The sequence below is a fragment of the Cupressus sempervirens genome, chromosome 3 (assembly GCF_028749045.1).
Source record: "Cupressus sempervirens isolate cs-2001-9-10 chromosome 3, ASM2874904v1, whole genome shotgun sequence".
In the NCBI taxonomy this organism is placed as follows: Eukaryota; Viridiplantae; Streptophyta; class Pinopsida; order Cupressales; family Cupressaceae; genus Cupressus; species Cupressus sempervirens.
This window is the reverse complement of record NC_143120.1, coordinates 184,174,854-184,197,578: the sequence shown is the minus strand read 5'-3', so window position 1 is coordinate 184,197,578 and position 22,725 is coordinate 184,174,854. Positions and strand designations below refer to the sequence as shown.

Sequence of the window (22,725 nt, the reverse complement as noted above, 5' to 3'; positions counted from 1 at the left end):
ATCATCTTTTTTTTTAATTATTAATACAAGAACAAGTTAATACATATTTAATTGTGAATTAGTTATATTTTAAGAAAAGTTATATTGAAGTTCACTATGTAATTATTTAGTTATGTTTAATTGATATAATGGGTAGAACTATAAATAATTTAATTATATTTATAATTTATGTTGAGTTATTTGTAATTGCATTATAAATTATAGAAAAATTCAATATTAATATTAGATTTAGATGAGATTTAAAGTAATATTCTAATAATAAAATTGGTATTAGTATTTAAACTAATGATTTATGTTATTAATTAAATTATAAATTAAATATAATTTATGTTGAGTTGTTTATAATTGAATTATAAATTCAAGGAAAATTAAATATTAATATTAGACTTAGATGAGAGTTAAAGTAATACTCTAGAAATAAAATTGCTATTAATATTTAATATAATGATTTACGTTATTAATTAAATTATTTATGACTTAAGATAATTTAAATTAATAATATGATTATATGATATAGTCTACAATTAATATTTAAATAAAAGTTACTTTTTCAGTGAAGTATTAAATTATCTAATAAATTATAAGAAATATTATCATCATTATATCGATTGATCCTATAGTATATTTATGCACATAAGATTTTATAGATGATATTTATAATTGACAAATTATTAACCTTATTAAACAAATGGCAATTTAATATACGTGAAGAATTTATTGACAAATATATACCATAGATATTCATGTATATCATAGAATAGAAACTCTTATATCAAACTGAACTTTAGAATACAAAATTAAACTTGTATTATTATTATGTTTTATTTGTATGTAGTTTTCTTGCATTTTCTTTTGATGATTATTTTGGGGTTTGAGGTTAATCTATAAGATTCAAGATCCAAGGGCTTTGAGACTAATTTTTTGTGTGAAAAATTATAACCATTCTTATGTCATGATCAATCCACATGTTATTTTAGGATGAAATTATGAGTAATGTTACTTGTTTGCGATCATTATATTTATTTATTGGAAAATCATATTATGGTTATATATGATGATTTTAGGAGTTATGGTTGTTATTACTCGCAAACCATTATACAGATGGGATCATTATTATGAACAAGATTATGGAATTGGAGAATGAAATAGCATTACATATCATCAATCTTAACCACTCAAATTCATCCATGATGGATCACAATTCCAAGATGGGGGAAATAACATTCAAGGGGAAAAAGCCAAGAGCTGAAGAGGAAAGAGTAAAAATGAGATTACTAGAGTTGCAAGGAATGATCACTCCACAAATGGATATTATGTAATCCTATTCAGGGGCATTAGTGAATACACCAGAGATGAGCACCATGGACAACATGGAGGAGCTTGCATCTGACCTACAAGGTCAAATGATTGCACTAAAAGCTTTCAAGGATTCATGAGAACACCTATTGGACAATGCAACAAGTAGGTACAAGTTCATTTTTTATAAACTATAAAGAGGTAAGTACCCAAATGTACATGCACTTTTACTATTATCTTTGGCATTGTTGCTGATAAAGGAGAGAAGTTAATTGTAATTGTAGTTGGTTACACAACAGGGGTATAGTATTAGTAAAAAGGACTGGCAGTGTAGGAATAAGTAGTTAAGGGGGAGTTCATGTATACAAATTGGTATTAGAATATAGGTTTTGAAGAAGTTTTGAAAATTTGAGAGTTTTTACGATCAATTCCAAAAGGGGAGAATGTTAATTAGAAAATCATATGTTGACTATTTTAATTAAAAAATCATATTATGACTATTGATGATGATTTAAGCAATTATGGTTGTTATTGTTCGCAAACCATTGTACAAGTGGAATCATTATTATAAATTTAGACCAACATGTAAACAAGTAAATACAATAGCTAAGCAATTATACCCTATCAGTAAAAGGAGTTACATAGGTTAACTACATACTATCAGCTAACAAGACCAACAGGGAAAGGAGAAGCTAATCGGCAAATAGAACAAAGGGAGTAAGTGTTATCATCACAAAGGAAAGGCTTTTTTTAATTTATAAATTGAAGAAGATAAGAATAGGTAAACAAACCCACCAATCAGTTAGCACAACAAGTAAAGGAAAAACATTTTTAGAAAGAAAGATCAAACTGATCGTATTACAGTGAGATTCATTAAATGTGGTCAAAAGGAGAAATGATCTACATAAAGATATATGCTCCTTGCCCATACCTTAAGAGCTATTATATGCTAGAATGGAAGTTGGAGAAATGTTAGGTTGTGATATTACATAGTTAGAAAGCCTTATCTATATGAGAGGTTAGTAATGCCGCATAAACTCACTAGGGGGGTAGGGTCAAGAGAGACTACTAAGAAAACCTTAGAGTGGGCTCATGTGATGAAGCTTTCCCATATGCATTTTAGGTTTCCTACGTATAAATATTTATGTTTTTGTGTTGGTTGCCTCTAGGATTGTCTTTTTTTGTATGAGTACTACCACTTAAGATAGAGAGATTTTAGGATCCCTTGTAGGGTTGTGTTGTTGATTTTACGATATGATTGTTTAAATGGGACCTGACATTATATCATTATCATGGTGGAACTAGGTTTGACTAGGTTACCATGACGTCGGGTGGTATTGATTCTTGTACCATTGAGGTCCAAAAGACTTGTACTAGTGTTTGATGTTCAATTGTTTCAATTATACCATTATTATTCTTATCTTTTGAGACTTTCTCTTATTCTCACTTGATGTATTCATGTATCTTGTACTTCTTATCTCGAGGTCTCTTGCAATAATGTATTGTATCATATTGTACTTGTATTATTAGTACATACCCTGTGATGTGGCAACTAGATGTGTGAGTTGGATGTACTTCGTTATATTAGTTGTACTTTATGTATTCAATTATGAGATCATGTATCTATTATTCATTTATGAGTGTGGACATTGTACTTATGATGAAATCTAATTCACATGTTTACACATATATAATTCAACATTAAGGAGCCCTTGAGGAATGTAAATAGTAATTGTATTACTTTATGTGTATGTAATGTGTTCCAATATATTGCTTCCACATTGATATTCATTAATGTTGTATAAAACTTTGAAAATCAAATCTCTAAACTTAGTAACATGTTTAGGTTAATTTATATTTGGTTCCCTAGTGAGATGTTACATCTGGTATCAAAGCTCAAGTTTCTACATTGGGAGCTCTGAGACATTGTATGCCTATTACATGTCAAATGATCAAAACTCAAAACACAATCTTAAACAATAAAACTTTAAAAACAAACTTGGACGCATGACACTCTATACCTTAGACTCAACCCTCATGCTTGAGAAGCAAATAAAATGTTATATCTTAATGATGAAGGGTACTCCCCTTATTCCCACAAAATAACATAAATAGAGAAACAACAACAATTTATGAGAATAGAATATGTTCTTATTATCTCCAAAATTATGGAATTACATATTTCTGAAATACAATATACAAAGTCACATGGGTTGTTTTTGTACAATAATCTGCAAGACGAAGTTGTGAAAAAACATTTGGAACTGCCCTAGACAACCCTACATGCCTTCCTTATATTTGTGAATTGTGACTTCCAATTGAAGTTATTTTCCTACCAGTTCAGAGGTGAAAGATCGTACCTATTTGGTTTCCACAGTTTTGGTGCGAGTAACTCCTCACCTAATCTACTTTTCTATCGATTCATAATTTTTATCTAAAGTGCTATCATTATTTGAATCTGAAATTACATATGGTGTCACTGGTATTTATGGCAACTAGATACTTGGTGTCCATTCTTGTGCTATCATCATTGGTTGTTTGTTATTGTGTTATGAGAAGTAAAACTATCTTCCATTCTTGGTCTACATACTTGTGTGACAGTACATTATAATTATGAGGGAAAACTAGCAATATCATAGGATGTACCACTTGGATAAAACACCAAGTATGTTATAAGATATATAGTATGGAAAGACGGAGTAGAAGTGTCATGCGACACTAAGTAATACCACCTTGCAACTTATTGTTGTGTTTGTGTGCGAGAGGAAGACTTTATTGGGTACCATACAACCTTGTCAACACCTAGTACAATTTCCTACTCATTCTATAACCATGCATCTCCCTGTACAATATTGTCATCACCTATACGGTCATTTGTTCATATCGTACACTACTATACCTCGTCGTATGACCTTCAAATTCTACCATATGAACAAAATATCATGTCATACAAACCCTCAATGGAATCATACATAGCTACTTTAGGCTTTAAGGGATTCCCAGTCTCCTTTATAGGTTTGATAAAAATATGATGAAAAAGTAATAAAGTTTCATCTTAAATTATGCAATGAAAAACAATGATAAATCAAACGAAATGATTGATACTGTGTCTCATTTTCTCACTCTTCCTCCAACTATCATAGAGTTATACTTTGTTTTTTGCATATAAAATAAAATTGACGCTTAGTTGACATGTGATACCTTCCCTTGAAGCACAAATGATGGACAATAGCAATGAGAAGCATGGGGTTGATTTGTGACAAGCATTCAAAGCACAATAGACCATACTATTAGTGATGAACAACTTAAAGGAATAGGTAATACTTTGCAAAGGTCAATGCATAATACTCAAAACAAACATATGGACACAACTAGTGCTTGTTAATGGAGCTCTTTGCGAAGTAATTGACATTGTTTACAGCCCTAGTTCTAAGACACTTAATGTTCCAATGTATGTTGTAATAAGAATCGAAAATTACAACAAGCCACTATGGAACCAAAATGACCCTATAGTTGTCTCGATAGTTCCTATATCATTGGTTATTTGAAAGCAAATACCACTGATAATAGCATGGATTGTAACCATACACAAATCCCAAGGACTTATGCTATAGAAAACAAAAATCAATGTTGGCAAAATAGAGAAGTGAGGCCTAACATTCACAACCATGCCCGAGGTCAAGATGTTAAATGACCTTCACATTCAAGCTATGTTCTTCTTTGATAGATACTCAAAAATGCAAAACAACCCAAATACAATTATAAGGAAAAAAGATGCTAGATTTCAAATCCTCTCTCTGACAAATCAAGGTATAAAGTTCTCTTGCATATCTTCCCCTCGTTACTGTTGAGTAACATGGATTGGTTTTTGCAAATGTAATTATATTGCCATTGTAATAGATATGTTTCAAATGCAGATTTGGATCTCATATAAGTATGAGACAAGGAGACATGCCTTTTGAAGAGACATGTCTCCAAGGTTTAACCATCATTTAGTTAGTATAAAATAATAACTAACCATATATATATATAAAGGAATATTTATATTATCATCAATAATGAAACTCAAGATCATATCAATATGACTATAACTACAAACTTAACACTCCCTCTTAGTTAGGAAGGATTGATACAGAACATATTATGATCTTGAGTATGCGAAGAGATATCATCTCGATATGATATTCCTAGAATGGCACATTTTAAGGATATCAACATAAATCCATCAACACACATATATTATATATGGAATTTGCTACAATTCATAATGAGACTAAATTTCTCAACACTTTTCCTTTTAACAAGGAGGAAAATCAAGCAAATACTATAACTTTAATATAAGTTTGAATATCACTTTAAGTGTGGCCTATAATAGATCTAAGTTATGGTGTCCGACAATGTCGAGCTCGAAGAACCATAACAATTTTCATGGTGTCCGGCAAAATCCGACCTATAACCATGATGGATATCAATGTGTCTGACAGAGTCCGATCTATAACAATGACACCAATAATTTTCATGATGTCCAAACAAGATTCGGCCTATAATCATGATTAATATCAATGTGTCTGGCAGAATTCAGCCTATAACAATGACACCAATAACCTTCAACACTTTTGGTGTTAAAAGGTTGGTCATCTATTGATAAGATCGTCATCTTACAATAGTTACCTTTTGTTTCTTATCATAACTTTCAGCACACCGGGACAACAACTTAATATAGTCTGTTATGATAATAGGTCCAGTTATTGATAAGATCGTCACCTTTCAATATCTCCCCTCTAAATATATACATCAATGAAAGATTGTCATCTTTCATGACATAACTACAACAACATCATGTAGTAACTCACATGATATCCACCATGAACCAAGTTAGAGGGTGGAACCACCATAGCTTCTACTAGAGGGTGGAACAAAGGGTTTTCACCTCATACTTCTCTCTCATAGAGAAGAGCACATTACAGAGGCTTTCTCTTAGAACTTTACCTCATAGAAAAATATCATCTACGAAGGATTGCATCTCAATCTTTCTCCCTCTGAACATTGATCCTGGGAAATCAAGTCCTCTACTTACTTTCTCATAAACTCTTTTCACCCAAGGATGCTTGTCAAACTCACCCTGAATTTGATATCAATTTTCTAATTTTTTGGTGATAAGTCATCACTTCCTCATGATATACATAGGAGTAAGCCCATCAACATCATGCAATCACCCACATGTATATCTAGACTCCCTCTAAGTATCAATCTTCTAAGCTCCTGTGTTGCTTTAGAAGTAGTGTCATACTCCCTCTTAATGTAGAAGAATCTCATAATTTCAATTATCAAACATGTTTTCTTGAAGAGCCTCACTTCATTCATCTTGATCATCAAGGTCTTTGGACACTGCACAATATTTAGCAGCATGTTTTAAAGTACCAACTTTCTTTTCTTGTAAGAACATCCTCAACCATAAAGGAAAAGATCAAGACAAATAACCTTTATAGTATGTATAGAAATTACAAATAAGAGAAAGATAAATATCAAAAATAAGAATACTTATCTGCACATGAAGCTTCATAATTTTCTTCTTTAATTATTTAAGAATGGAACATCTCCCCTCTAAAAGTGGGAATGGAACATTCACTATTATTCCCTCAAAATGTAAAATTTCCACTTATTATATTGTTGACTAGCTTTGTATCAAATATGATTACTCCTTTCTAAGTTCTAACTTTCTCATCAACTTACTGATAGAAGCGAGCACAAACTTGTCCACAATACACCAATATCTTGATTGAGTATGATTGTGCCACTTGAATGACTCTACAACTCATACATCAAATTTTATTTATCATTTATCATTTATCTTATGATGCACACAAGGGGTATCACATAGTTGTATGAAATACAATCCTCTTGACTGTTACAATTTATCTATCATTGAAGATTCCACCACAACATGGTTTACTCCCTCTGAATCAATATGATCGAGATCACTGAAAACTAAATTTTATCCTCTATATGCTCCCTCTCTTTTAAGGTTGCCTCGAATGTCAATCTCCCTCTGAATTTCAATATTTTTCTTCCTAGAATAACATTCTCGAAGAAAAATATAAAATAAGATATAAGAGACACTATAAAAATATTCAAAGGTAACATATAGTTTTGCATAATAAGACTATTTCAATAAAATATAAACTTTATTTTGAACATAGATGCATATGTTCAAACTTCTCTATATATACATTAATCAATTTGTAATGGATATTTTTCTTTTACATCTTATATTTCTTTATTAAATTTCATTAATGAAATATAATAACACCCTTATAGATTATTATAGACATATAGTTTTACATCTATTAGAATACCTCTTATGTGTTAATAACTCATATAACACATTTTAATAATATCAAAAACAAAACTTAAATAATAAATAATAATGACTTACTATGTATACTTACCTCAAGAGATTGGTAACCAAGTGCTTACTTGATGTGCCACCACTTTTCTTAAGAGGTTATCTTCATTATTTGGTATTCCCTCTTTTATATGGCGTTTGTTCAAGGTCTTTGCCATAGTTCACATTTCTCATAACTTTGAGTATAAGTGTTTTATTTATTATGCTCCTCTTAATATGATGTTGACCATAGGAATAATAAATGTTTATAGGGCATTGTGTGTTAGATGAAAATTTTATTCTCACATACTAACACTATCAAAATATAAATCCATCTCCTCTATAAGATTTATACTTATTTCATTAGATTCTCTAAGAATATAGCACTAAAGATTATATAAATATAAATATAACTTCAATGACTATATAAATTAATATTTCTAATATGTACCTTTGAGTCAAATCTACTTTACCTTTGCTAACAACCACACCCAATAGTGGTTTTTTAATTTTATTTTATAGAATAATGCATAGATCTAATATATATAAAAAAGAAAAGGATGTAACAAAATATACCTCTTAAGTTTATCTTAATGGCGTTGGTACCCAAAGTCTTTACCATACCTCGTAATATATTAAAATATTTATGTGTGATTATCTTGAAGATCTTGTGCCACGTAATAGATGACAAGAGAGGGTTCCTTACATTGTTTACTCGATGGTGGATCCCACATCCCTTTGGAATCTCCAAACCTTTACATGTGGTGGCCACCTTGCTATTCATTCTACTTTGATATTGAATGTCAATTGTAGTAAACATATTTGACACTTCTATCCTTCACTCATTATGGCATTATCTCAATGTGTAACGGATTTGTTATGTGTTCTTTTTAGAAGACACGTCATCCTAACCATTGATACCAAGATAAATTCTTGAGGATCTGGTGTAGCACCAAAAGTAATGTTAAAGTCCAATACAATCCACGTGTCCAATATATGAGTGTTCCCTTGTTACATCGTCCATTTTATTCACCGCTTCCAAAGTGGATTCTACCACCCTCGTCGTTTTTTGTCATGATGTACGAATGCAAGTTAACACTAGCAAAACCAAAATTATGATCTTCTCACTAAAGAAGAATAGGGGCATACAAGACAAGTTTCTGTTTGAAAATAGCCCCCTTGAGATTGTGGAAGAGTACAAATACTTGGGCATCGATTTTCATAACAAACCCAACTGGGATACTTGAAGATCGAAAAGGATCCAAGGGGGCTGGAAGGCGTTATACTCTTTACAAAACAAGTGTAGGAATGCAGAATTATGGGATTGGACGACCATGAAAACTCTGTTTGGTTTGCTGGTCACTCCGGTTATTCTATACGGATGTGAAGTGTGGGGCAGTAGTATGTCCAAACAGAAATGGCGACAAGTAGAAAGAATTCAAAAACACTTCATCACATGCAATCTTAAAGTCAAGACCACAGTTCCGTATGAAATCCTTTTGGCGGAGGTGGGTTCCTTTCCATTAGAAGCCGTCGCATTGATCCAAATGCTAAGCTATTTAAAGAAAACCCAAGGTCTAGAAACACATTGTTGGCCCAAGTTGGTAATAGAGGAAAAACTTGTGAGGCGAAAAAGCACATGGATGAAACAAAATGACAAATGGATGCAAAAATGGGATATCAACATCCAAACTTGCCCGGATAACATTAAAGAAATAAAGAAGTTTGTCAATGAAAAATTTCACAATATTCTATGGATGACACATAGGGCGAAAAAAATCTTATTACATTAAAGAATTTAATCCCACTTCTAGTCATGATGAAAAGGCCTATATAAGGGCAACTATTAACTGGAAAGCAAAAATGTTGATGGCACAACTTAGAACTAGTTCACATCAGCTGCAATGTGAAACTGGTAGATGGCAAGTTCCAAAGGAAGAGTGGGCAGACAGAACATGTTTATTCTATAATACAGGAACAGTTGAGACAGAGCAACACTTTGTCAAGGAATGCCTGGCTTACAACGACATCAGATCTGATTATACAAAAATACTGCAAAACAAGGACTTCAACTATTTATTCGAGGAAGATCAAGTGAAGAAAACAACGGATTTGATTATCAAAATTCAAAGAAGGAGAGACAAGTTAACCAAAACTTTGCAACTAACTAGTTTGGCTCCTGACTCGGGAGGGTGATTGCATGGGTCCCATAGACTACTTTAGTCTCGTGGACGTCATTAAAATCTATCATATCATATCATTTCCATACCTCAAATGCCTTCGGTGATTCTTGCGTCCACGCAACATGCAAACCCGTGCTTACCCTATCTTGTGGCCTATGGAAATGTGAATTTGTTTATGCATATTGTGGCGGGTATGTTCTATCTTATTTTCTTCCCGATTTAATCCCTATCATATTGGTCTACGATGATCTCATTGTTTCTGTTGAAATGAGTTTATAATTGTAGCACAACTCAACACGTCCTTGTCTTTGTTATACACGACCCCACCTTGCAGTTTGACTACCATTGAAATAAGCCATTCAATTTTCATGTTCCAACATTATAATGCATACTTGTCCTGCTTTGTTTGGTTAAGAAACCATTACTCAACTCACAAGCCCGTCCATTTTTATTTATCTCCCATGATCAAGGTGATGAAGGGGTTCATAATATGCCTCTCGTGTGTTGCGACTTTAATAAGATACCTTTCTTCGTGAGATTGGTGACCAGATGCTCCTCCAAAATAGCACAATTATAGCAGTGTTCTTGCTTTTCTTTGAAGTTGTCCAAGACTATAAAAAAAACTTTACTTGATTTCTCATTCGCATCCAACATACACCGTTGGCTCCCTTCCATATTAACGAAGGTAATGAAAAAATCTCCTTGACTAAGCAAGTGGTCCAAATGAGTAAAATAATTTATATTTCCTTGACACCATGACTGCACGCATAGACCTCCTAGAACTTCTGATTCTATTTGTCATTCTTATTTTTGCACCCGCCATAGAGGCTACAACTTGTAGTTTGCAATGACCTGCAAGAATTTGTACCTATGGCAGTTGAAGGAGGGGTATAATTCTCCCAAGGCGGTGGATACCCAGAATTATAATAATACACATTGGAAGCATCAGATTGAACATTGGTTATTGGATATGACGAATATGGTGGCTTAGAAGGAAAAAAATGGAAACTGACGACAACTTTGTGATAGGAACTATAACATGCAATGGATGAATTCCGATTATGATCTAATCAAAACATTTGCTCATTATCCATTCTAAGTTTGACATTGATTCACCAGTCTGGTGCATTTTCTCATAATCTATGTGAGCGTTGTAGGATTTAATCTTACATTTGCAACTAGGCTCTAATACCATGTTGAGTAACATGGATCAATTTCTGCAAATGTAATTATATTGCCATTGTAATAGATATGTTTCAAATGCAGATTTGGGTCTCATAAAGTATGAGAGGAGACATGCCTTTTGAAGAGACATGTCTCTAAGGTTCAACCATCATTTAGTTAGTATAAAATAATAACCAACCACACACACACACACACACACACACATATATATATAAAGGAATATTTATATTATCATCCATTCGTTTGCTCCTTCTATCAGTCATTTGGTTGTGTCTGTCTCGGTTAGTAATCCCCTTGTGCTTCATTCTGAACAAGATGTTGTTGATGAGATCAACTCATATGTGGTGGATTACCCCAATACGGCTGCTATTTTTCGTTTTAGGGGTTTTTGGCCCTCTCTTTCAGATTTGCATGCTTGGATTTCCAAATTTTGGGAACCAATCATTTCGGATGAAATGCAAATTTACCCTATGGCAAGGGGTTTTTTTATTATGAAATTTGCTAATGCTGATGACAGAAATGCCATCCTAGGTCGTGGTTTCTCTTGAGAGGAAACGTTCCTCCTGATGGCCAAACCTTGGTTTTTGACATTTAATCTGACTACTGAAACTTTTAATAAGATTCCTCTTTGAGTGAGATTACCGAATCTTCCCCTTCATTTCTGGTAGGATTCAGTCCTGGAGGCTATAGGGGATGCTCTTGGAGATTCCATATTGGTTGATTCGATTTCTTCCCATGTCTTTAGGACAACATATGCTCGCATCCTGGTGTAGATGGATACATCCAAGGGGCTTCTAGAAATGTTGAAATTGGCTTCTCCAACTGGTTCTTGGATTCAGTTACTTGATTACGAGGGTATTCCTTTCAGATGCAAGAAATGCCATAAGACTGGCCATCTTGTTGCGAGTTGCTCCTCTGACAAGGCTAGATCGAAGAAATCACCTTCTTGATGGTTGGGGGTTTCGGATGATCACTATACAGTTCATAAGGTTTCTACGAAGGTGGATGGTTCGGATAGCTCTTCGCATATTGATCTCTCTTTGGCCGAGGATTCTATTGTTGTTTCTGATGATTCAAAGGTTGTCTCTATGACGGTTTTGAATCATAATGTTGTTTCTGACTTGTCGACTGCTGTTGTCTCTATTGATTTGGCTATTGTCCCTTTGATGGCTTTGGATCATAATGTTGTTGTTGTCCCTTTTTCTGCTGCCGACTCTGTCGATGAGGGGTTTTTGGGAGTCAATTGGGATTGGCAGAAGGCTGCTGGGAAGGTAGAGGATGGTTGGACATCAGTCAAAGGAAAAAAAGGCAAATCCTCTATTCCTTCATTTGATATGTCTTTAAGTTCTCAAAAGGCTAAACCAAAATGTAAATCTTGATGGTCTATAACTTCTTGGGTTGTTTGCCCTCTTGTTGGGAACTTTGGTGTGTCCCTCTGTTTTGCTGGGTGGTTTTCCACAGTTGTTTTTTGATCCTCATTGTTATCTCTTTCTTGCCCTTTGTTAAAAGGTTTTGGGTCCTTTCAAAACCTATTTTCACTTAATCAAAACAATTACACAACTAATAATTACTCTCAAAATTCACACCTCATCTTAGCACCTAATCATATCCATTTTTCTCTTGCATCAAGTATATTCAAAATAACTATTCCTAACAAAAGCAATTTCCAATTCCCTGAACTTTTTAAACCATATCTAATTATCGGCGTAACTATTGCACCTCATTAGTACAAGTGCTAGTATTTAAGATATTTTTGAGTGTACTATATATAGACACACAGAGTTTTAATAGCTTTCACATTTCAAAGTCACCTACTTCCTAGGATGTCTTTACTCATCCACAAATTCTCTATTTCTGTTAAAAGTTCTTTATTTCACAACTGGTTTTTCTTTTCTTTTCTTTCTTTTTGCGGGGGGGGGGGGCGCGCGGAGGGATGGGTGACTTTTATATATCATATTCAACACGCTTAGTTTCTTTTCCCTTGGCGCTGCAAGATCCGGCAGAAGAATACAGCATCGGATCCTCCTCACATTTGTTGAGCAGTCACAAAAGCATAAGTTGCAGTATTCATCACTGAATGTGGACTCCAGAATTTATGGAACAGGAAGAACTATTTTGTTCTTCAAGAAGAATGTCAATCTATGGACCAATATGGCTTTGAAGTTTATTTGGATTTCAAGAGAAACAATTATTTTTTCTGAATGGCAGTGAAAATGGCTGCAAAAATCTTCTTTGAAACCACTTCGTACGGAGAAGGGAAAAGATAATAATCATAATGCAAAGGATAACATTCCTGCAATGTAGATGACATCCTTGTTATCAATGCTAAAGAGGTAGTTGAATTGATCATAATTAAATTTATCGCAGATAATCTCACAATTTGATGTAGTTGAGATGATGTTTACAGATATACTGCCGCTGTGACCTTTGCTGATACAAATTGCAATTCACTATTATTTTAAAAGGTGCAATAATAGTAAAATTCAACAATTTTTAGTGGTAGACTGAGCTTTAGACCACCTTGCAAAAAATGAAAGAATCGTCAATTAAATTTGCTAGCTCACAAATAGTTGTCAAGGTCATATCACACAGGATAAATTTGAACAAATTTAGTCTCAACGGTATCCAATTCTCTGATTCTATGCTTTTGCTAGCATGCGTACTTGCATTGCTCAAACTTAATATACTTGGATTGCTGAAAACTCAATATATAAATTCGAACAAAATGCTGATCATTAATTCAACTCGCTTAACTCCTTATCAACCTATAAATAAAACTGTTTTCAACAGAAAAGCAACATTAGTGATGCACAACACAGCTACTTTAACATATGCTTCTCAAAACACTACAAAACACACCATCTGCTTCTAAAATGGCAACAAGAAAACATATAACACCACAAATAGTCACCACTTGCACTATAATGGGAATAGTCCCCAAAGAAGGTACAATTTGAGTTCTTCATAGCGAATCACCATGCCATCATATCTATTTTTTGGTTGTGTTATCTAGCCTTAATTATACAAAATCCCTCAAAGTTCCTGCCTGCAACATCATTAAGAAGCTTCCAACCAATGAAAACTAAAATCGAGAATTTTTTTTTATAAGCTTCCTATCAAATACAAAATCCCTCAAAGTTCCTGCCTGCAACATCATTAAGAAGCTTCCAACCAATGAAAAATAAAATCGAGAATTTTTTTTAAGAGCTTCCTATCAAACGACATACCATATCATTACATAACTCACATATTTACAGTAAACAAAAATGAGAATTTAAGAACAGGAAATACGAAAGGAAATATCATAATTTTGATCCAGTCACAGAATAAGAGAGGTTTTAGGTGTAACTTGGAAAGAATGAAAAAATGCTAATGGGAAGAAAAAGGAAATCGTCAGGAGAGCCTTGTCCTTTCATTAAGAAGACTAACCATCAATAGGTCATTCCAATAATCTGTTATTCCTGGCAAGCACCAGTGCATGCAATCCTCATGTTTTTTACCTCCTGATGTTGAAGGATGGGAATCAGCTCTAAATTCACTCATAAATGTAATGTTCAAAAGATTAAAACTTGAATCTTTTAATGCCTTATGCAAATGACTGTTTGCGAGTCGTGCCTCTATATTTGGACTGTGGTTTTCTACTGAAAAGAATTTCTCCACCTGCAAAACCAAGAATTTGGGTGTTGATCTCATTGCATATATATGAGAAGCTTACTCCACCCAACAATATCAAGATATTTAAAAAATGTCAGGTTACAGATTCTATTTATAAATTGTTGATATGAATTCTGGTATCCTGCACTTCTACGGCCTTCTTTCATTTACAAATGGCAGTGTGAACCCCACTGACTTCTGAAGCCTGAATTCCTGGGTAATAGATTGATAGCCTAGTGAACTTCTTTGAATTAATTGCTAGAAATCATACCTTCAATATCCATTGTCTAATCCTAAAGCATTTTCAATTGATAATCTAAAACTAATTTATAGAGTATACCAATGTCAAAAACACAAACTGAAATACTTGATTAATACAAACAATTAATGGATACAACTTGCCACATTCTAAATAACCATTGGAAACTAAAATGAGTAACTGCTGGTTCAGCAAACAGTGGCAGCCCTTACGATCAAACGCATAATATTTTATTGTAAACAACATAATTACATTAATGTCAAAAACTGGAAAGTTTTAACGGAGGAAAAATCTGACAATACAGTTGCTTTCTATGAAAAGCTATATTTGTAATTTGGAATCCAATTAATTAATGATGTCCTGGATTATAGGTAAATTAGTAGAAACCAGAAACAATGATTTACAATGCCAACTTCAGTTTCTTTTCAGATCAGTGTACTGAATACTACAAGAATCTAGACTTTAATATTAGAGTGCGATGTGCACTTAAGAATACTGTATTTAGTTTTACGATTATAGAAAGTCATTGAGGGCCACACTATTAAATTGTGTCATGATGTATTAATAATCTCATAAATTTTATTAAGATTATTGATTTAATGATGTGTGGTTGTATACCATAGTCACTTGGGAACACGGAGGTACAAGAAAGGGCTCAAGGACACCATTTTGTGTAAAGGTAAGAAGTTGTGAAGTGTACATGTGCATATTACATAGTCACCAGAAGATGCAGGGGCAGTGATCTGGTATGTGTCCTTTTGCCAAAGTCTCCACATGAATTATATATCCCAAATTCATTTCTGTATATATACAGCATTATAGCATCAAGAAGGAAGCTCTTCTTTGACCCCACTTAAATGTCTGGTTTTTTCTTTGGCCAAAAAATGAAATTTTATTAATCTTGAAAGCTGAAAGAGTTATACAAAGATTTTCATACAGCAATAGCTCTCATTAGAGCTTAGAGAATAAAAATATGAGGTTTATTACAGATCAACCCCTACCAAGCCTCAAAGAGAACTAAAAAGTGAGACAAGCATAACACAAGATAAACTATAAGCCAAAATCACAGGGTGAAAGAAGTTGTGAAGAATGTGCTAAAGAAAGAGATCATCATTCCATAACATTCCAGCTACAGTCAACATCAGAAGCCAATTTGGTAGGATAGTTGCAAACTTCCATTTGCAATAGACATGAATAAAGGAGATGGAATCAAAATTTCATTAAAGACAAATAATTGGTTCCACATATAGAGGCAACCTCCAAGAAGAGAAAAGCTTTCCCCCTTTTCAAAAAGGAAACCAAAACCATTGAATCCATCTCACAAATAACATTTTTCCAACATGCCTCACAAGCTTTCTCAAATAGCCACTAAGACAACTTGTGCCTCCATATGACAGTTGGTAACAATCCACATGGATGATGAAAGAACAAGTGAACTAAACTGATATTATTTCTTCCAATTCCACCAATCCCTTCAACTCTTGGATTACCTCATGAAGAATCATCAGCACTAATTTTATACAATCCCAAAAGAGGAAGAAACCATCTACTAGCTCTATTCTCCTTATCCAAAGATCTAATTTTAGAGTTAAGATTAGTTGAGAAGGTCAGTTGCCTCAAATCTAACATTTGAAAATTATATTATCAGAAGAAGAAAGAACAACATCCAAAGAGCATTTGGCCTATAAAGTTTATTTCACCAAATTTAAAACCTTTTGTCAGATATACCCAATAAGACTCTAATCAACCTTGAAGAATTTAACAATTTCTTTCTATCCAAATTTTCCAAAGGATGAAAGGTCTTATATCCCAGGCAACCAAAAGTATAGAGGCTGAGATAGGAGATGGGCCCAAAGTAGAGAAAAATTCAAATATAAGCAGCACAAACAAAAGGTTGATTCCAAATATGACACCATTATTACCTCCACAAGCCTGTAGAACAGAAGCCTTGAAAGAAAAGATGAGACACTTTCCTCGCTAGATCCTAGATCCAGATTCCACACAGAACCCATCTAGAAGAACCTTAAAAACCCTTTTTTGTATGTTATCCCAAATGATACATTTACTATGGGAAAGAAGCTAGAGAAAAGAATTACTCTTCAGAAAACAACAAGAATTCCATCTTTTTTTCCAATAAAGTAAAAGCCTCATACACATTCTACTACTACACTAAGATTTTATAACCATTTGCAACTGAATAAGCTCCCTTTAGGTCAAAACCTGAGCCCTTCAAATAACAAGGCCAATCTGCCAAAATAGAAGAGAGGGACGCCTGATCATTTTGATCATCCCCCACACGAAAACAAATGATAACATTCCAAGAATAAATTATAAATACAGACTACCCACCGGTTGAGAAGGCTTGAAATCAGCAATTCTAGACCAATCATCTGCTAGAACGGTCTGAGTTATATCAAGAAGGTGAGGAATACAATAGAGAATAGGAAGATAAAGTTCCCAAGGTAAGTCCAAAAGAGAACATTGTTACCAAATTTGAAAATCCAAAAAAAGCCTCACTTAACCAAAGACACTCCTTTTAGATTGTATTCCATTTAATAGATCATCTGCCAACCAAATTCACACATTGAACCTCATCAGCAGCAACACCACATTTATATTTATGCCGCAGAGGCTGAGCCAATGGTTGATCCGGAGATTAAAACGACCTCATAAATTGTGGAAATCTTCTGTCTTATGATTCTTGATTTATCTTCTTCATTTCTATTCAGAGGAACTTCCTCTACATACATGTATCTTCTCCATCTCCTAAGGGGTTGTGAATCAAACTATTTTCATTTGCAAAAGTGAACTCCTTTGAAGCCACAATGCCAATGGCACACTTCATAATCTGCTAGTTGTTCAAGACCATGTATGTTTACTGCTACATTTTCCCATGTACCTAGTATCACCATTCATGATCCGTCTACTAAGCTTATATTAAATGGAGTTTAGACCAACCTGGATTGGCTTACTCTATCCCAAGTGGTTGTTGGAATGATATTGCTATCTCCTCCCAAATCCACCATAATATGTTTCACCTTAACATTATTCAGATATGTGTGATTAGTAAAGTCCATTCTTCTAATTTTGGTCTTCGATTATTTCTAATAATTTCTGGTTGCTTTTGCTTGTTCCAATATTTTCTCAATTGTTTCAATTTAACTAACAAATCATTATATCAGACCAAAGAGGCCAAGCTTTTTGGCATTAGGACTACCTCTTTAGAGAAGCTCGCCACATCATAACTTCGCACCTGTATGATAGTTTGTTTGCCATTCTCAGTAATTCTATCATATTTTGTTTGTTAAGCAGGAAGAAATCATATTCAATCTGCTCTCTTATTTATCTGTGGCATTTGTCCCTTAGTGAGTTGATACCACAACTTTGTCTTTTTTATTGTTTTTGTTGTCTTATTCTTTGGCATCCACACCCGATGTTCTTAAAAATATTCCCATATGAAGCATCCACAACTAGTTGTCTATCTTCGTTGATCTTCTTACACCCTTATAGGGAATTCTCCTTATCAGCCTTATTCTATTCCCGTGTAGGTCGTCACTTTTGGAATGTGGTGGAGCATTCTAAAAGATCTATTGTGCACTTTAACATTTAACTAGATCACGAGTGTCATCACTGGAAAATGGACAACTCTGCTTCTCAGACCAGCATTTTGTGGGAAAGCGTCAAAAACAATTTGCATTTATAGCAGGTTGTGTCATCTCAGCTATGACAATGCCTTCTAAGTGCTCTGCATTCTCTGTAGTTCAATTATCTATTGTCCTCTGGATAGTTGTACAAAGGGTATTTTGCAATGCACAAGCATTTATCTCGTTTCTCCATGTAGATTGTCTATATCCTCCACCAATAGCAATACAGTGGTCACTCTTCAAGGCCCTTAACATAGGCCATACTTTTGTCTATTTCCCTATCATAGTGACAATGTAATTGACATCATGTGTTCAAATGGCCCTCAGCTTTTCAAATGCTTTTCCACTTTGGCATGTTCAGCAGCACCCGCATTTACACATTCACTCCCTTTTCTATTCCACATTTTTCAATTACTTGTATCTTCCTTCCCTTTCAACATTCTACCTGTCTTCTTTCTTTTCCATTTGGCAATGCCATGTTCACTTTCCTTGTTAATTCAATCTGCTCCCTTGTCTTTCTTGAGTTCTTCTAATCTCCTTTGTCCATGAATGTGTTTGATTTGGTATTATTTGGTCTCTTTTCTATTGAACCCAAAATTTAAGGGTTTCCTTTCGGAGATTACCCCCCACCCCCACCATCTCCCATTGTTCATCCTTCTAGTACCCAAACCCCTCTAATGAAACAAACACCAAGGAGAGGATTGGAAATTGTCAGAAATTTTCTATACCTTTTTCTACTTTCTGTCCTAAAAAATATTAATTTTTATGTATATCCTTAATGTCCTTAATACAACCTAACCAGAGTCCTGATAATGCAAGCATTTTTAACATGAAAAAGGTGGAAAAATAGACCAAAGTTTTGAGCCACTAATAATATTTGTATTTATGCCTCAAAGTCCATAGTTCAGAAACTCCAACTCAGAGAGAACTTAGAAAGCCAAAAAGTTCAACTCGGCTATTTAGAAAGTACTAAAAACTAAAATCTCTTAAAGAACCTTTTTGTCATAAAATTTAATTACAAAAAATGTATCAAATAAAAATTCGACATCTCAAAAGTAAAAATGCACAGTTTATAGCAAAAGCATGGGAAAAATGCAGTATGACCAGCATTTTACTTGCATCGACATTTCCACCCATGCTCTTTTGTGTCTGTTAAAAATTTGAGAATTAAACATGTGAAAACTCAACTCGGTTATTTAGAAAGTACTAATAAACTAAAATCTCTTAAAGAACCTTTTTTTCATATAATTCAATTACAAAAAATGTATTAAATTTTTTTTGACATCTCAAAAGTGAAAATGCACGGTTTTATAGCAAAAACATGTAAAAAATGCATTATGACCAGCGTTTTACTTGCATCAACATTTCCACCCATGCTCTTTTCTGTCTATTAAACATTCGAGAATTAAACGTGTGAAAACTCACCCAATGAAAAAATAGAGTATTTGGCAATTTGGAGAGTTTGCAAACTATGCCTCAAAACTCTGTTATAAAAAGGGAACAAGGAGTTATCTAAGCAATGTCTTAACTAGTTATCAAAATACTAAAACATCAAAGATCATTCATGTACACTTCTTTAGGTTTTTCCAGCTATGCTAAATCCTTGCATCTCGTTCTATTATCTGTGAATACATTATTTTCCCTATTCTCATGAACCATCTCCTAATATATTACATATATCTTGCAATTATATTACATCTTTACCGGTACAAGTACCTATCCAATGGGACATTACTTGTTTATAGTAGTCTTAGCCTACCCAATGACCCTTCAGTTTGGGGATTCACATGCTCTTTTTAGTGAAGTGTGGTAGGATCTATGGTGAATATGTCTACTCCACTACTTTCTTACCAACATTACACAAATATAGATTTTTAAGATTTAAAATAAAAATTAATTACACCAATAACTTATTGTTGTGAAGAGTATAAAACAACGGAGCAAGGAGAGTGGTTGTTGGCGAGGGTTTCCTGGTCCTAGTCGAGGTTTTAGTGGGTGCTACCAAGATTGGCAGTTCAGACGACTGATGAATAGATGAGGTCAGGGGCAAACAAGGCATCCTCCAAGAAGTTCTAGGGGCTGGCAAAAAGATGGTGGTGCTAAGGTTTCTGGTTCCAACTTCTATTCAAAATAGTGGGAAGGTGGTGAGAAGTCACGGTGGAGGCAATCCGAGATCTTCAACAGTCTTAAAAGAGGCTTCAAACACTTGGGAAAAAAAGGAGTGGCCTCCGAGGGGTGAGCCTAGCAAACCTATCACCAATCTAGTGACTTCGGATGTTTGAGCGCTGAACATTAGGATAAATTCAGAGGCTTGGAAGGATTTGGTTAGAAATTTCAAAGAAAGGGCCTTCTTTATGAAGTGCGGATGGGAGTTGGTCATCATACCTGTGTGATCAGAAATGGGTCAATGATGAGTATAGTCTCATTTTTTACCCTAAAGTCTTTGCCAAATGGTTTTTTTCCTTAGTTGTGGTGGGGGGTGAGCAAGAGAAAAACAAAATAACATATAATGGCCCTTTTCTCATGGGTGGGATAGGTTTCTATATTAAGGATTGGGTTCCCAAATTTAACCCTAAGCAGGCATCGATTCAGGAAGTCCTAAACTGGGTTTGGTTATATAACCCGCCTCATGAATATTCAAATGAGTACACTTTTAGGGCCCTGAGTGATATACTTGGAAGATTCAAGGCGGATGATGCAATCACAGAAGAATACTTTAGCATATAAGCCTGAATTTGTATCGCATGTAAATACCATCCCCTTCTTCCTAGGGCTATTGAAATTTGTACTTTCGAAAGATATTGGTGGCAAGAGATTGAGGTTGAAGAGGTTGAGAAGAAAACTAAGAAATGTAAGGCATAGCGACACAATGAAAGTGATTTTATTGTGGATCATAAAGGTAACCACCTGGAGAACAAATTAGCTAGGATGTTGTAGGCTCGAAAAGGTCACATGCAACAGGATGGTAGGCCAGGATCTAACACACATCTAGATCAGACAGTTCAGACAAGGAAGGATATTTGCATCTGGGCAAGAGGCTCAAAGTGTCAGGCCTATTCTCAGTTTGAGGTTGTAAGGAATAATGTAGAACTTAGGGAGTCAAACCAAGCTGACATTAAAAATCTAAGGGAGCGTAGTTTCCCGCTATGTGCTCACCCTAGTAATGACAAAAACATGTCCCAACCAACTCAAGTTTTGGAGGGTGGTGTTTCCTTCGTGTTACCATTTGAGTCTTATTGGGAGACCGACCAGTTGCATGACTTAGAGACAGATGGTATGCATTCCTCTCATCTACAAATAGAGGATACTTTGTAGGTTCAGCATAAGACAGATGGAATGTTGTTAGGATCAATGGGTGATCTCAATGCCTCTGAAGGGGTTTTCAAAGTAATTCATGTCTTTGATTAGGGCTGATTTGGTAAACAAGGAAACTTGTCCCATCGATGAGGAGACCTTGGACATGGCGCCATCAGAGGATGACTTAGGCCTCACAAAGAGCATTGGTATAGTGGAGACTAGAATCATAAGCCATTCAAAAACCAAGACACCCAAGGCCAATCTAGGTGTGCACAATTCTAGAGGTAAAATATTGAATAAGCAACTATAGGAGGATGCAAGTAATATGAAAGGACGGAGTAAGCTCAAATCCAAGAGACACTTGTTCTCTCTTGGGCAGCAATGAACCTCATTTCGTAGAATGCCAGGATTTGCAATGCCCCTAACAATTGATCCCTAATCAAAAGAGGCTTTGATCAGGCGAGACCTGATGTGGTTTGTTTGCAAGAAGCAAAGTTGGATATAGAGAATGCAGCATGGTTCTTTGGCGTTTGGCAAAGGTGGTCAGGAGTTTCCAGTAAGGCAGAGGGGGCATCAAGTGGCTTGTGGATTCTGTAGAATATTAGAACTACCAAGATAGATGTAGTCTCACAATTGAGCAATCGACAAGAGTAAGTTCTTTAGTGATTAATTTTGTGGCTTCACTTTACATTTTTATGGCTCTATGGGAAGAGATTTCAAGTTAGTAGCGAGCTTGCAACTGGGCACTATCATCATTGCCGGTTGTTTTAATGTGACCTTAAAATTAGCTGACAAAAGAGGGGGTGTGAGGAGATTGAGCAG

At 34.5% G+C, this 22,725-nt stretch overlaps 1 protein-coding gene across 7 annotated transcripts in view; it reads right to left on the bottom strand.

Moving 5' to 3' along the window:
• Positions 1–13,362: 13,362 nt before the first annotated feature.
• The window catches only part of TBL13 (TRICHOME BIREFRINGENCE-LIKE 13), a 123,839-nt gene continuing 114,476 nt past the window's right edge, over positions 13,363–22,725 (bottom strand). For 2 of the 7 annotated variants that reach the window (XR_016362041.1, XM_089818904.1), the window contains one exon: positions 14,338–14,709. Coding sequence is in view for 6 of the 7 variants with exons in the window: in XM_089818904.1 (XP_089675030.1) it covers positions 14,443–14,709 (267 nt within the window). In the remaining variant the exon portion in view is untranslated. Of the gene's footprint in view, positions 13,827–13,941; positions 14,096–14,337; positions 14,917–22,725 lie in introns of those variants that run through there. The other 5 variants (XM_089818906.1, XM_089818905.1, XM_089818909.1 and 2 more) reach the window with 5 other exon arrangements.